Here is a 16,789-nt window from a genome sequence, read left to right as displayed (position 1 = left end):
AATTTCTTTCTTATGTATCATTTAACCAAAATAGACGAGCTATTGGCTGGCATGATTAGCCTGTGGAATTCATTACCACAAAGGTATTACTGAGGCCAAGAATTTAATAGGATTCAAGAAGAAGTTAATCATTTTTAAGTGGAATGGTAACATCCACCGTAATATTAAAGATGATTTTAAAGGGGTATATATCTTCATATTTTAGTGCATAAGCCAATCACTAACTGATGAGGTGAAGAAGAAACTTCCCCTCTGGGTAAGTTGTTATTGTTCACTGTGGGGTTTATTGAACCTTCCCCTGAAACATTGTTAGAGACACCATACTGGACTAGATAGACCACTCACAATTGCTATATTACTGCGTTGTTCAGGGGAGGCTTTACCAAATAAAGGGAATCCAAATGAGTTTTCAGGTGATATACAGGAGCCTGTAATGTACAGTAGCCAATTCCCAAAACACAGAGTTTCAAAGTATCTGGGTTCCAGAATCTGGGAAAGTGGAGGATGAAATTAGAGCTAGGATCCTCAATGCTTGACTCAAATGGAGAGAGAGAAGTGGTACCAGTAAGATGAAAAGGGAAGTCTATAAAACAGTGGTTTGACCAGTTTTAATATGTGGTGTTGAGTGTTTGGCAACAAAGAAACAAGAGCAAATGATCTATTCCACTGAAACGCAAGTGTTGAGATGAATGAGTGGTGTAAGGAAGAAGGACCATGTAAGGCAGGTAAGAAAGTCCAACAGATCAACACTGAAGGAGGAAGACAGAGTGGCTGACCCAAGAAGTGGTGGCGGGATGTCATAAAGGAAGGCATGTTAGCATGTAGTGTGACGGAGGATATGGCATTGGAGGGAGAGGGCTCATAGAGCAGAGCCCATTTTATGGGATTAATGGAAGGGAGAGGAATACAGTAGCCTGTAATGAGTGTACACAATTGCAACTCCAAGTTGAAATCTATTTTATTCCACATAAAGCATTGTCTTTTTTTAAGATTCTCTTTGAAATCAGAGAAGAAGGATGGTGGTGAATCAGGACTTTCACTGTTTGTTCTTTTGTTGTTTCCTATGATGGTGGAAATAACATGACAAATGTTGATCTGTTGGTTGCATATTAAATTACATTGATCAATTGTGGTTTGACACAATCTGTCTTGACTATGGAGAGATCTCTTTAATGGATGAAACTTAACTGCTGTTTGTTGGGACTTTACAGCTGTTGTCTTCCAGAAATGCATATAGACTGTCAGCAGGTATGGGGCTTTGCAGAAATGGCTTTCCATTACTATACCATAATAGAAACACATCTGGAACCAACTACATTTAAACTTCTCTGCAAATGACTTGCTGTGTGGCCTTAGGAAAGTCATTTAGGCTCTTTGCTTCCATTGCTCTATCTGGAAAATGGGGATAATAATACCGACTTAGCGCACAAGAATTAGCTAACACTTGTAGAGCACTTCGTAGATATTTAAAGCAGTGTGTAAGGTTAAAGGTTTTTTATTCTTAACTGTATTATTTAAACTTGGTTGTAAGGTCTGTGTAGATGTTGCTGTGTAAGAGGAGGAAAAACAGGTGTCCAGATGGGCACGTACAGAGATGACTCCTTTGGTGTAATACTGAAGTGAGCTAACACGGGTTTCTAATGGATCAGTGTCAAGCCGGAAAATTCCATTCCTTTGCAAACTATCTTTTCACCTGGAAATCCAGAAAAGGCAGTTCTATTTTAAGCCCTCTCTTCCTCCCCTTGTTAAAGGTGGTACAAACCTCATCAGCTTCCTTTTTCATTCTCTTGCTTTAGTGCAGGGGGTTGGAGTTGATGACCTCTTGAGGTCCCTTCCAGTCCTATATTTCTATGATCCTACGACATATGATATTTAAAAATTTGCAGATGACCAAGCTGGGAGGGGTTGCTAACACTTGGAGGACAGCATTAGAATTCAAAACAACCTTGACAAATCGAAGAATTTGGTCAAAAAACATTTCCTCACCGTGGTATCTGAGATACTGCATTTTATTTCTCTACTTAGAATAGGACATAACTAGTTAACTACATATTTCAGACACCATGACATAGTGACCATTAATAGAAGTTCATTTTTTAAATGGTGACCTCTACATCTATATACTGTGTCAGTCTTTTTTATACAGAAATATGATATTCATGGCCAAATCAAACAGGCCCCACTCAGTACAAACTCGGGTAAATCTCCCACTTGCCTCAATGTACAGTAAGGAACAGTCCTACACTGGCCAGGGGATGGTTTAGATGATTCCTTAGGCCTTTTGCCATCATCTCCTATGGTTCTAATGGGAGATTTTCCCCAAGGAAGAACTGAACAATGGCTGTAAGGTCCAACTGGCCCCATGAGAATACATTTATCAGCATGACGCCTCCAACCTCAGTACAAATGTTTAAAAAATGTGGATGCACCACAGCATCCAACCAGGAGAGGGAGCAGTATGTTATGCTGGAGACAGCCTGAGCGAGGTCATAGGAGAGCTGAAAGCCAAGGGGAACGGAGGGACCAATTTCCTTCTTTCTCCCCCTCTCCTATCTCTCTCTCTCATTCTCAGCAGGTGAAATTTGCTCTTCTGCAGAGGGCCAACATGAGCAAGCACCCTTATATCTTGCTGAAGCCCACAGAGATGAACGTGGTGCCTAGGCTTTGTGCTGACCCTTTGCTGTGGGATGAATCTTCTACTTTGTGAATTAGCCCCAAATTAAAGGGCCTGATCCTGGGAAACTGTATAGTCCTTATCCTTGTAAGCCACCCCATTGATGTAACTGGCTGCACTGCTGAGAAAGGGTATCTCACTTGACTACCAGGTCCAGAGAAAGGAAAGGGACTGCTGAGGCAGCCTGCAGCGGGGTGGTCACCCGCTCAGCCCTGAAAGGCTTAAAGCCAGCCCTAGGAGAGGGCTTGATTGGGGGAAGCAGCCACAGCTGAGCCATGCCCCAATCAGGCCACACCTGGCCCTGTTATAAGGGCTCAGGGAGGAGCTGGGTCAGGACTCTCCCTCCAGCTTCAGAGGGAGAAGGACCTAGCTGCCTGGGAGCTGAGGGTGCAGGCAACAGAGCAGGGCTGGGGAGCTCGTGCCTGGCAACTCCCCAGGCTGCAGACCCTGTGCAAGGGCAAGCCAGGTACTGGGGTTGCAGAGGCTGCAGCCCAGAGGGTAGGCAAAGGCAGCAGGTCCAACCCCCCACTTTGCCAATGATGAATGGCTTGTACACTGCAGTCTGCCCCAGGGAGCGGGGGCTAGATGGTGACTGGCAGTACCCATAGACTGAGGGGAGGTGGGGATAGAGGGTTGGGGGTTCCCTGGGGAGGGGAGATCCAGAGAGATGGTGTAGTGCCAGGGGGCAGCATCCAATATAAAGGGGCACTGGGGTCTGGGAGGGACACGGGGGGCCTGAGACAAGCGTGACACCAGCCTGCAGAGGGTGCTCTGGAGGCTAGAGAGCTAATTCCCAGGATGACCAGCGGGAGGCGCCGCCTTGCTACACAGCTTCACGCTATGTGGCATTCTGCCACCAAGTCAGAAATGGGCAATAGTGCAAACCTAGGCACGTTGTACAAAGATCGTTCACGACCATTATGGTCAAAGCCTGTCTTATACTTCCAGGTGTTAAACTGGGTGACCCTGAAACACTTTGCCATGTTAATATAGGCCCAATCCTTCAATCTTACTCATAGGAGTGATCCTTGTTCACATGTGTTATCCCACTGACTAGATGTGTGATTAAGGATTATTTACACAAGCAACAGTTGCAGGAACGTGTGTGGAAGTTATTGAATTGGTCTGATGTCTTCTTCCAAATGCTGTGGGTATATCAGAGGTCTAGATAAGTAAGAACCTTCCCTTTCTCAACATTCTCCTTCAATGTATTTGGCACTTTCCTTGTCATAGTTTGAAGAGTTGGAGTTTACCCTTTTTAAAAACTGGATAAACATCTGGTGCACTTCTGTTATTGTCCTACACCACTTACTATAACTGGCACCACTGAAAGGACACTTGCTTCCATTTCACATCTGCGCAACATCATTACTGTGTCTCAATGCCATAAATAACATCTTTGTGTGTAGGTTAAAGTGATTATAGTTATTATATGGTAGGTTTAAGAAAATGGTTTATTCCGATTCATTTATAGTCAAGTAGGTTGGCAAAAATGTGAACAAAACCTATTTTTAAAAGGGAAGTGAATTCACGCTGCATTGATGATCTCCAGTGAGCTGGTTTTGGAGAGCAGTAGAATAAAGGCATTTTCTGAGAGGCATCACTATTAGGCCTGAAGGCATATACCGTATGCTATACACCAACTGTGTTGAGTTTTCAATTAGTGTTTCCTACCATTGAGGTAGATAAAATTCTGGACCCCTTTAAATCTGTATTTTCTAGTCATAAAGTTAGAGATGAATGAATTGGTTCTGAGTGGTGGTAGTGGTGAATCAGCCTTAGCCACCTTCTAAAATGCAGACCAAACTGACTCTGAAGTTCAAAAAGATTGGATGACTTTTTCATTATCATGCATCTTTGCTCTTCTTCCTGGCTCTGCCCCTTGGTGTAGAGACCCTGTAATGCTATGGGAAAAGCTGTTCCCATGATCTTCCCAGCCAGAAATCTCGCAAGACAACTTATTTTCATGAGATTTCTCAATTCCGTGTTGCAGTGTCAGGAGGAAGATGCTTTGGAAAAGCATTTGAAGTGTTATGGCATCAAACCTCTGCATTTTTTGAGATTTGTCCATCACTAGTAAAGACAGCTGACACTTTCATTCATTATAATCATCTTAAAGAACCTTAGCCAATGCTGCTCTGTATCAATAGTGATAGTAGCAAATCTGCAATTAATTTGTCTAGTCTGAGTAACTCAGATATTGATGGTTGTGTAATTGTTATGTTGGTGCTTAAATAGGATGTGGTGTAATTTAACATCATAGTATTTGAAGTGCAGATACCCTAAAATCATGTTGTACAGAAAATATCCAGTCCCTCTGGTCTGGGACTGTGCTTAGAAGGGAGTAACTTGCAGTAATCTTGTGTACCCCAAGTGATGTTTACATTAAAGTCCTTAAGCTTTGAAATCTCCCTCCACTATGTTTTAAAATGAACCAGCCAACTTTTAGTGGGAAAGAACAACTATAAGAGACAGGGTCCTGTTGCAGAATTCAGATAGAGATTCAGAACACCCCAAAATTCAGGGGGGTTTGGATTTGGGATTTCAGCTTGATCCGTTACTATATAATCATAGAGGTCACTTTGAAAATTCAGTTCTAGATGTGAATTTAAAACACCCCAAAAGGTTGGGATTGCTTACATCCAGGTGTTCAGTTTAGCCCAGTTTAAATATAAGGGTCATTTGTGAAATTCAGAGTTTGTCTTTCTAACATAAATTAGGCATGTCAGATTCGGGGATTTGGTTTATGCCCATCTCTAAGCACATCATGCATTTTTCTCTGAACGGAACCCTATTCATTACAGTGTGTGTGTGCCTCTACTTCCAGACATCAGGGGTGGGATTGTCCAAAGCTCTGGCCTATCTCTGCTCCACTGAAGTCGGTGGAGTCCATGATTGACTTCGCTGGGAGCAGATAGAGAACAGTACTGAGTGCTTTTGAAAATCCGACCCTAAAGCTTGCATACCCAAACCATAAAACATCTGGAAGACAGAAGTCCTCTGTATAGATGTATGTGACATCTGTAATTTTTTCTATAAAAGTTACAGAGCTGGATGGATTCAGACCACTATAATTATGCAATGCAAGCAATTGCTAGAATGGGGTTAGGAAGAGTGGCATCTAGCCTATACATAAAACAGTAACTTCTCCCATCAGGTGCATTCAGCATCTATGTACATTCAACAATGCAGCACTTCTGTTGACCTGTGTGCCTTGTAATATATTGAAAAAGCAATTTCCACATGAGATAAGCTTAGATCAGACTTGGGAAGGCTTTTCTTTGAGTCATATTGGAGAGTGAGTGGGAATGAACCGGGGACACAGGTAGTTAGCTACCAGTTGGCCGATTAGTACTCCCCTTCTTTCCCCCAAGTCTACAGCAATGTGATCAACAGGACAGCAATTAAATGGGTTTGTCCCAGAGTTCACGCTATGTTCGTCACCCAAATGGTCATGATTTTGCATGTATCTGTACTTGAACTCAGTGGCAGGGAGACAGCGAGAAGACAAAGCTGAAAGTAATTTTGACAGATATTATTTGAGAAATGGAAAACATTCCCATAGCGGTAAAATGGAAAGGACCATACATGAATGATGCCAGGGTCAATTCTTTGAGGATTAAGGCAAAGAACGAACAAGGATTGTGCCTAGAAAGGACACTCTTCATACACCATATGTGCTCCTTGTATGTTTGCATTGTGCTTGTATGATCTTTGCACTGCTCCTAATATGGGTTGCAAAGCAGCTGCTGAATTCTCAGTATTTTAAACTGAAATGGAATGTTTGGATCACTCCCTTTCACACACGACCACGTGTGCACATACACGTATATCACACAGGTGGATAAAATCAATTACCCATTAACTTCTAATCAAGTTAAATAAGCCATTTGTATTCCTTGTTTCCCTTGGGGTATGTCTGCACAGCAACTAGACCTCCACGGCAGACGTGGAATGACAGGGTTTGGGCGGCAGGGCTGTTTCATTGTTGTGTAGATGTCTGGGCTTGGGCTGGAGCCCTGGCTCTAGGACCCTGCGAAGTGAGAGGGTCCCGGAGCTTGGGCTCCAGCCCGAGCCTGAAAGTCTACACCACAGTGAAACAGCCCTGCCACCCCGACCCCATGAACCTGAGTCAGCTGGCATGGGTCAGCTGCGGGGTTTTTTGTTGCTGTGTAGACATACCCTAGGAATAAACCTTGCACAGCTGCTGTGAGGTAGCTATACTGGGCAAAATTCGACACTGGTATGAATCCAGAGTAACTCCATTCACTTTACTAGAATTGCTCTGGATTTACTCCTGTGAGACAGAATTTGGCCTACTAAGAACTATTTTGCATATTTTGTAAATGGATAAACTGAGGCACAAAGGATATATGATTTGCCTGAAGTCACACAGTGGATGTTTTGGAAATATAATTATCCTAGCGAAAATAGCTTCCAACCTCAGCAATGGACACCAGACATGTTGACTTGCAATGGAATCCAGACAAAGCTCTCTTTTTTTATTACATAATTAGTAATTTGAAGCTTTGTGTCTGAAGCTAGACAGATCACCAGTTCCGTGCTGTCAGAACTAGATTATTGGTACTCTGGGCTCTGCAAAGTTGAAGCGTAATGATTATGTAACAATCTGTAGCTTAAGACACATTGCGAAAAAGCTTTTTTTGTTCTAACAACAACAATAATAATAAAAACAGAATTTTTGAAAAATTATGTAAGTGGGAATTGGAAAAAGAAGTCACCAAAATTTAACCTAGCAAAAAATAAGACATGGATTTCTAACAGTGTAGGCAAATAACTATTGGAACAGATTATCAAGGGAAATGGTAAATTCTGCATCATTTGGAGATTTTAAATAAAGACTGAATATTTTTCAAAAAGATATGCTCTAGTTCACCCACAGAGTATTGGGCTAGATGTAGGAACCGCTGGGGGAAATTCTTTGGTCTGTGTCTTACAAGGGTCAGACCATAATGGTCCCTTCTGGCTTTCAAAGGTGAAGTCTTACAAATCTTAACAAATAAGATTTGCCTTATGATTCATATCATTGGGCCCCTGAGCATTTTGCCTCTTGTTATGGCCAATACTCGGTGTTTTGAGCGAAGTTGAAAACCAAAATATAGTGTACCTGGTATGCAATGCAGGGACAAGTTCACAATCCCACTGATTGTATTTCTAGTGATGGCTATGCTCATTTGTAACTTGAAATAATTCTGTGTTCCTTCTTAAATATCACTACACTACCAAATTCACTGACTAATTATTTTTAGTTAATTAGGGACAATCCGCCTCCATCGTCATGGGCACAGGTGCCCTGACGTGTAAGAGAAGCAGCATGGTTCCAAAGTGTGTGGGAGGAAGATTAGTGGAGGTTGTGTATACGGCTCGCAGCTCTTCCTGCACTCCCCGTTCACAGTTGGCCAGGGATGTGCCGCTCAGACGCAAACAGGCTGAGGGAGGGGGGTGGGTAGGTAGGTGGATTGATCACTGCATGACTCCACTTGACATTGCTCCCCAAAGAGTGGAAGCGGAGGAGCTACTGAAGCGTCTGCAGCTTCCAGGCTGAAATGACAGCCATGGCATAGCTTTGCAGCAGCTCTTTAAAGTGTGGGGTGCAATTCATTTGGTCTGATCTTCCCACGGGACCCCCATAGGACAGCCTGACCACGTGGGCTTCACATTGAGCACAGGATTTGTCCTTACTAACAAGGGACTTTTAACAAAATATATTTTGGTTTAATAATCCAGTGTGATAAATCACATATTATTCTGAATTCACAAACTGCACCTTCCCCTCTTGGGTTGCTTACATAGTTCAAAGGGCAGTGTCAAGGTGAAACTCTGAGCTGCGATATTTCTCCTGTGTTACTCATACCATCTTAGATAAATTCTTCTATTACACTGTGAACAGTGGAACAAGACCAATCTGTCAGTTTCACTTCCTTTTTCTCATGAACTAGCAAGGTGTTTCACTGCTAGGGTGAAGAATATGTCACAGCCCTGTTTATGTGAACCACCAAAACTTTCAGCGATAAGGTGCTTCGGATAATGGAGGAACCTGCTGACCAACTTAGAAAAGGCTCTCTTCCAGTGATGGGAGTCAGGAGGAGAACACTGGCCATCTTTACAGACCGGCTGTCTTGAAACAGGCTAAATCCAATCTTTATTAAACATACACAGCTATAAAATTGCATCTTGCATGGTAGGTGAACTCAAACAGCAGGCATTGCTGTTCACCAGCAGTCATAACACAGCAGCTGGAACAGCGTTCCTCCACCCTACAATTATATGGAGAGGGTAGTCCCAGGCTTGCAGGCCCCTCTGCTTTATAACCTGCTGAATTGGTGAAAGAAACCGAAGTAATTAAAGACCCATCCTGGCCCATAATTTTTCTACTTCTGCATGTCATTTTCTAAAGGACCCAATATGTTGTTTTCTCCATTTGTATATGAAAAAAAATTCTGAATATATGGGGTGTTTTCCTTTGAAAACTGCTGTGGAAAACACTAGGGCCAAATTAAAAAAAAACAAAACAGGTGCCTAAGAGTTAGATCCTAAGTCCATATTTAGTTGTGGGCCTGATGCAGGAATCCCTGCCTGAAATTCTATGGCTTGCGTTACATGGAAGTTCAGGCTAGAAGATCAGACCAGTTCCTCTGACCTTAAAATCTATGAATCCATGAAAAACTCCCATTCTCTTCAGTGAGAGTTAGAGCAGATGCTGTATATAAATAAATTTAAGATAAGTCAAGGGGTAAAAATTTCAAAAGCATCTAAGTGACTTAAGAACACAAGTCCCATATTTAGAAGTGACTGAAGGTGTGAAAGTGCCTAACGATGCAGACAGACACCCAGAGGGGTTTACAAAAGCTCTTAAGTTAGTTGTATGCTTAACTCTCATCACTTTCAATGGCAGTTAGATGCCTCTCCTGCTTAGGTGCTTTTGAAAATCCCACTAGGCACTTATCTGTATCTTTAGGTGCCTGGTTTGGAAATGGAACTTGGTCTCCTCAGTCACTTAAGTTTGCTTTTGAAAAGTTTACCCAAGATCTTCTCAGTCAGCCCAAAGGTAAATCAAGGCCTGCTGATGCACCACACCGCTTTTCCTCCTTGACTAGCTATTCCCTCTGAAGTTTGTGCTGGTCTGCTTATTCTGTTTGTTTTCCTATGCTTTGTCTCATAGTGCCTTTGGACTCCTGGCTGCTCTTGGATGCCTCCTCAGTACTTACTGATCCGTCCATCTTAAACTTTGACATTGCACAAGTCAGCAGAGAGATTTCTGATGACTTCTCCACTGCTAGAGATTTTTGTCTGTCAGGTGAGGAACTGATTTTCTTATATTGAAGATGGCTGTTTTCTTTGGCTTTGTAGAACACGATGTACTGGCTTATGACAATGAAGCATGTTGTTGAGAACAACCAATTTTTTTTTTTAATAACACTACCCTAGCATTACTTGAATTGGGAAGAGGGACCTGACATAATTTACCTAATGAAAGGCCTAACAGAGAGTCATTTAGTGAAGTGGCATACTTTTCAGCTGCTTTTGGATAACTTTGACACCTCATGTGTTCAGAGACCTTCTAGCATCTACTAGCCACCAGGCAATTTGACGAACAGCAACAAAAAATGTTTGAGGAGCTGATGGGATTAATTTATAAGTAACAATTAAAAGATAACTGTGTAGCTAGGCTAAAAACTGACTAAGAGACTAGATGTGACCACTACTTTCAACTTTTTGAAGGCTCCAGGAACTGTTTAGGATGGCACAAGGGGGCGGGGGGAGGTATAGTTAGGAGTAATGGGTTGAAATTTAGCAAAGGTATGTTTAAACTGAATATCAGGGACAAATCTCCCCAATGGGAAGGCCTACTAAACAGTATATCAAAGTCTTCTCTCTCTAACTTCCTATGCTCAATAAACCTTTATTCCCAACAAGCCCTGGGAGAGGGGCTAATATGAGAAGAGGAAGCTCTGAGTTTGAGTAAAAGCTTCCATTTGCTGCAGAAGGCTCTCTCTCTCTGCAGTGTCATCCCTCCTATTGTGCAGCTGGAGCTGTAATTCCCAGCTTGGGTAGATGTACAGTCGCTAGCTCTGATTGAGATAGTGTGCTAAAAATAGCAGCGTGGCTGCAGCAGTATGGGCGGTGGCTTGGGGTAGCCACCCGCATACAGGCCCATTTGAGTTCTTAGGTACATACTTAGGTTCCTGGTTCGAGCCATGCTTCCACAGCTACACTCATTTTACTGTGTTAGCTCGATCAGAACTAGTGCATATCTGTCAACTGGAGCTGGGAATTATACCTCCGAGCTGCAGTGCACGACTGGGCTTTTCCATTTTATTTTTTTTAAATACTTTTAACCATTGGAAAGAGTGATTTCCAAAGGCAAAAGATGGCTGGCAGTGGCTCAGCTCCATCTGGAAGTCAGGGGGAGTTAGGAGCTTCATTTTCCTCTGTGCCTTTGAAAAATCTCCTCTTAAATTGTTTGGGAGGTTTGATATTTTTAGGGTGACCATACGTCCCATTTTTGGCCAGGACAGTCCCTTTTTTAAGCTCAACCATCGGGCAAAAATGGACATTCGTCCCATTTGCTTTGACTGACTGGATCAGTTGGCAAAATGAGACAAATGCCCACTTTTGCCAAAAAACGGGGTGTGGAGAATGTGTGGAGGGCAAGCAGCGATGCCAGGGTTCGGGCCTCCCCAGCCTCATGGGGGTGGGCCGATGGAGCTCGAGTCAGCCCCAGCCTCACATGGGGGGCAGGCAGGGCTTGGGTGAGTAGCTCGGGCCAGCCCCGTGTTGTGGGGGGAAGGGCTCAGACTAGCGCCAGGTGGTGTCCCATTTTCCTTTGGGGAAATATGATCACCCTCGATATTTTCAAAAGACATGGCATCTGCTTGCCTTGCTTGCTTGCTTTCTCCACAGCCTGTTCAAAGAACCAGTCCTGCAAAGTGATTACTCTTGAAATCCAGCCATCAGCGATACGATGCATTTTCTACCCTGATATACATATATGCACACATGGCCTGCAAGGCCACAGCTGTCGAGTTTTACTCAAGGAGCCAGCGACTTACATCTATTGGAGGCGAGGTAAGTGCAAGGCAGTACCATATTGAAGTAGGCTCCATTATAGAAGCTTGGGGGCTGTTCCGATAGATGGGAGAATGGTGAAGTATCTGGTAGAAGCAAAGCACTAGAGTTGTCACCCATCTGATTTGTATGGGATGGTCCCAGTTTGGGTGGGGTGGTTGTTCTGCATCCAAAAAAGCATGTGAACACCTCCCAAAATATCTTTCATGGTGAAGCCAAAAATCTTCATCATTGTGATATTGTATCACAACAGTGGGGTGCAATAAGTTTGGTCTGCAAAAAGACTTTGAAAGAGGGTAAATCTCTAATAATTTAGTAAAATTTTCATCCGTACCTAAATTACTTAGAAGCCTAAGTTCCATTAATGTTTAAAAAGACAGGATCCATGAGGCCTAGATTTTAAAAGGTATTTAGGTGTTGCTAACCTCAGCAACTCTTAACTGATTTAGGAGCCTAAATCTCATTTTCAAAAGAGATTTAGGCTCCTGAGTGCCTAAAACCCCTTTTGAAAATGAGATTTAAGCTTCCAAGGAAAACAATTTTTTCTTTTCCCCCCCTCTACAAATAGATTCATTTGCACCCATCTCTGCACCTGATTTAACTTCATCCGTGTACATTCCATCCCATGGAGTTTTGCTTGGCAGGTCCCAAGTAATCCGAGTTGGTTCTGAGTGGAGAAATGTTAGTCTGTTTTTTGGGATTCCATATGCAGTACCTCCGATAGCAGAGAACCGGTTTCATCCTCCAGAGCCCTTTACCTGGCTGCAATCCTGGAATGCTACTATGGTTCGGTGAGAAGGCGCATTGTTGAATAGTCTTTTGATGTCTTTATTTGGCAGTGATGATCTAAACCCATTCAGGCACTCAGATACCATAATGATGAGCATAGTATAAATGACTAGATATGTTGATAAATGATTATATTTAGGTGCTAACAGAAACTGCCCTACACTACACACTGCCGAAAAGTTGTATTTAACTGTACACCGTATAGTATATTATAAATAATACTGAGATTCCAAAATTAGTGCTGCTTCCATTTTATTTAATTTTTTTCCCTACATCTCTCGTATTTCAGCCTTAGTGAGATCTGGAGGGGGTTGATGCAGTTTGAGGTGATTGGTTTTTAACTCCTTGAATCCAACAGATAGGCTCTTGCTCAAATAGAAGTCATGGGCTAGATGCAGGAATTACTGGGTGAAATTGTCTGACCTGTGTTATGCAGGAAGTCAGATTAAATAATCAAAAGGGTCCCTCCTAGCCTTAAAATTCTGTAAAAACACATTGATTGAAATGGTGGGAGTAAAATACAAGATTCTGAACATTACTTGTAATGCACAGACTGATGTTCAGTGAGAGGAGGGCTTGGTGGGCATTGGGCACGTTACCTTGCAGGATTTCATTCGTCTCTGTCGTGTGAAGCCAGTTATCGTTAGTCCAGGAGAGCCAAAGTGACCTGTCACAGATATAAATTGATTAATGAAAGACAGGAGATTCTAATACAGTTGTACAAAATACCTGTGCATCTGGAATCTTTAAGTGTTGAACTTGGGCAACTAGTTAAAAAAAATGCAACAAAACCAAAAATGTCATGAAAGTAGATATATATTTATTTAAACTATTAAAGGGGTTCCTAGCGCAAAACGTCTACATTCTATAGACGTTTCTATTTTCTATAAAATAGAAAGCACCGTACAACACACGTAAAACCAGTCAAACTGAGCCATGCTGCACCAACACACAGGAAGCTGGCATAGGAGGAAATGAGAGGATGGAGGATAGGTCCATCAATGGCATCCCTAGCCTCTGTTTGCCAGAAGCTGGGAATGGGCAACTGGGGATGGATCATTTGATAATTACCTGTTCTGTTCATTCCCTCTGGGGCACCTGGCATTGGCCACTGTCAGAAGACAGGATGTTGGGCTAAATGGAATTTTGGTCTGACCCAGTATGGCCGTTCTTATGAGATTGCCACAAGACGTGAACTTTCACTTGAGCAAAAGTGATCAATTCCCAGCTGGTACAGAGAGCAGCAGACTTTTGTCTTAGTAGATGGAGAAAAACAAAGGAGGAAGCCTAACACAGGAATGTTGTAAAGGCCAAAAATATTACTGGGTTCAAAAAAGAACTAGATAAGTTCATGGAGGATAGGTCCATCAATGGCTATTAGCCAAGATGGTCAGGAAAGCAGCCCCATACTGTGGTGTCCCTTAACCTCTGACTGTCAGAAGCTGGGATTGGATGACAGGGGTGGATTACTTGGTAATTGCCCTGTTCATTCCCTCAGAAGCATCTGGCATTGACCACTGTGAGATACTGGGCTAGATGAGCTATTGGTCTGAGCCAGTATGGCCATTCTTCTGTACTTACGTAAAAGGGACATGGACAGACCCATTGAAGGGCCCCAGCTGACCTTTTCTGGGAGAGAGTCCAAGAATTAAAAACCATTGACCAAGACCCGTGAGGCTAGTAATCAAGAGCAGACCTGTGCCAGCCATGTGGGGGACAGGTAATAGCTCCAGTACTTCAGATCTATGTTATCAAGATCTTTAAATAACACGCTCAAGAAGTGAATGCAACTAGAGACTCTTTTGTGGGTGGTTGAAAGCACTTGGCGTTTGGTGGTCTTGTGTTGCAACATGCACCTGAGCCATGTGGGTGTCAGCAGCGTAACCACATTAGCCATGCAGCTTGACAGATGCTCAAGGGATCTAATGAGATGCAGCTTGTTTATTCAGGTGCACGGTGATTATATATGGTTGATATACACAAACTGTTGCAGTAACATATACAGCATCAATTCTTGGTGACTGCAGCCAAAATGATGTGTACAGTAATCTGCAGTACTTGTTTGGAAGGGCTATCTGCCTCTACTGCCTCCATCTAAAAATCATTTCTTTCCTCAGAGCGAAGAATTTGGCTGAGATTTTCAAAGCAGTTGAGGGGTCGTGGGTGCCTTGTTCCCATTAATTTTAATGGGAACTGGCTGTCCAGATCCTTAGGTGACTTTAAAAATCTCAGCCTTTGTCTTTTGTTGTTTGTTTTAAGATCAAAAGCACTGTTCGTAATTGTAAGTTTAGATGCAAGGAGGATTGCCATGGAGAATCACACAGACCTTAAACTGCCAGGTCTCCTAGTATAAGTAATAATGCAGATCATTATTAGGGCCTGTAAATCATTATAGCACAATATTTTTGTCTCTTTATAACAAAAAATCAAATTGGGAGGCCAACATTATTGATATGAGAGACAGTTTCACATATATTTATTATCACGGTTGAGCTGGGTCATCCTTGGATAACAGATCTCCAAGAAACAGCAGGTTGGTGCAGCACCTATGATAATTCAGTAGGTGGCACTATTTCCTCTGCGTCAGTACGAAACCGCTTCTCTTGTATCTTGTTAGGGAATTCTGGTGCTGGAGTTGCTGTATTTTTGATGAGATGTAAACATGAGGCTCTGATTACTTGTGATTGTTTAAAAAATCCAACCATGGTGTTTTTCATGAATAAGCACATTAGGGTTGTGTCCTGCCCATGTTCTGACCTGAGGAATGCTTATATTGCCCACCCAGATTTTCCCCTGCAAAGTCAACTCAATGTGCTTTTTCAGTTTTAAACTCTTGCATGGCCTTGTTGTGCCACACAGCTCCCTTGTGGGAAAACTCTGTAGAATTTAACAAAAGACGATAATTTTTCTGTAATATATTTGAACCACCCTGAAGAATTTAATAGCGAATTACATCCCTAATATTGATTTCTGTCAGACAATTTATAAACAATTTAGAGATAATTCCATAGGCTTTTAGGGTAGTTTCTATAGAACCCTATCAGTTCCATTCTTATTAAATTTGTAAGTCCGTAAAAGGTTAAACAGCACAGATGTGGCTGCAATTAAGTATGTGGGATTCCTCTTAGTCCAAAATAGCCCAAATGGTGGTGACCTTTCGACACACGCAAAAGACGTTTGTTTGATGGGGTTTTTGGAGAGGGCTGACAGTATGCTCTCTGTGATGATGAAGGGATGGAGAGGAGTGTCTGCAGGTGTCTGGCTGATTGAGTTTCTGTTGAAAGAACTGTTTGAATGCTGCTGGGATTTTGTTGTATTTATTGTATTGTTAATGATTTGTTAGGACACCTCTAACATTGGATAGACATCCTTTTTGTTTTAAATCTAAATAAAAATATCCTTTCTTTGCCTCCCAAGGGGGTGGTTAGATGGATGCTAGGAATGTGTTTGAGATGCACAGATATAACGGTGCTGTTGAAGGGTAAAAAAATTATTTTATTGAACTTCAGCTCAGAATAAAACAAGCTGCAACAGTACAAAAGTAATGCTGGTTTGTCAGCCAAAATTAACACCGCCTGTATCTTTAGGGCTAGTTGTTGGCAACCTGGAGATGGACTGCACCAATCTTCTCCTGTCAGTGAAGACTGCTTGTACCTGAATGTGTTTGTGCCTGCCAGCATTGTAAGTATCGAGTTACTAGAGCATGGTGCAGCAAAATGTTGTTGTCATGCTGTCTGGAGTGGCCCATGAGTGAGAATACCCACCTCAGGGTAGACTGTTAAAATGCAGGGCACAAACCCCAAATTGGTTGAGAGTTCTATAATTAGTTTTCACCAACCGAGTAACAAATGTGATGTCCTCAGGCACTATACAGCTTTAACATGGAGTCATAGACAGTCCCCTTGGGCATTCTGGTCTATTTTGCCATACAGGCAAGCTTGACTCTGTGGTAGGTGGTCACTTTACACCAAAGGTCACAAAATATTCAAGTTGCTTCCAATCCCAAAGGACCGGTCACTTATCCAGGTCAATTTGCACCTTAGATCTTAGACACCAAAGACAACGCTTGTAGCCAATCCTGTAATACATTAACTAAAGGTTTATTAACTAGGAAAAAAGAAATTAGAATTATTTATGAAGTTAAAACAGATAAACATGCCCATACAAATGAGTTGCAGTCTTAGGTTTCAGGTGGTGATAGAGCTGTTGAAATATGCCAGCTTTATAAGTCCATTA

General features: G+C 42.4%; 1 protein-coding gene across 1 annotated transcript in view; it reads left to right on the top strand.

The window, feature by feature from the left end:
* Window positions 1-16,789, top strand: part of TG (thyroglobulin) — a 208,697-nt gene that overhangs the window by 91,022 nt on the left and 100,886 nt on the right. Inside the window, exons 36-39 of the mRNA XM_048841675.2 lie at window positions 9,858-9,992; window positions 11,600-11,764; window positions 12,333-12,555; window positions 16,141-16,234. Coding sequence (XP_048697632.2) covers window positions 9,858-9,992; window positions 11,600-11,764; window positions 12,333-12,555; window positions 16,141-16,234 — 617 coding nt within the window. The remainder of the gene's footprint in view (window positions 1-9,857; window positions 9,993-11,599; window positions 11,765-12,332; window positions 12,556-16,140; window positions 16,235-16,789) is intronic.

The sequence above is a fragment of the Caretta caretta genome, chromosome 2 (genome assembly GCF_965140235.1).
Source record: "Caretta caretta isolate rCarCar2 chromosome 2, rCarCar1.hap1, whole genome shotgun sequence".
NCBI classification, from domain to species: Eukaryota; Metazoa; Chordata; order Testudines; family Cheloniidae; genus Caretta; species Caretta caretta.
This window is presented reverse-complemented; position numbering and strand designations above follow the sequence as displayed.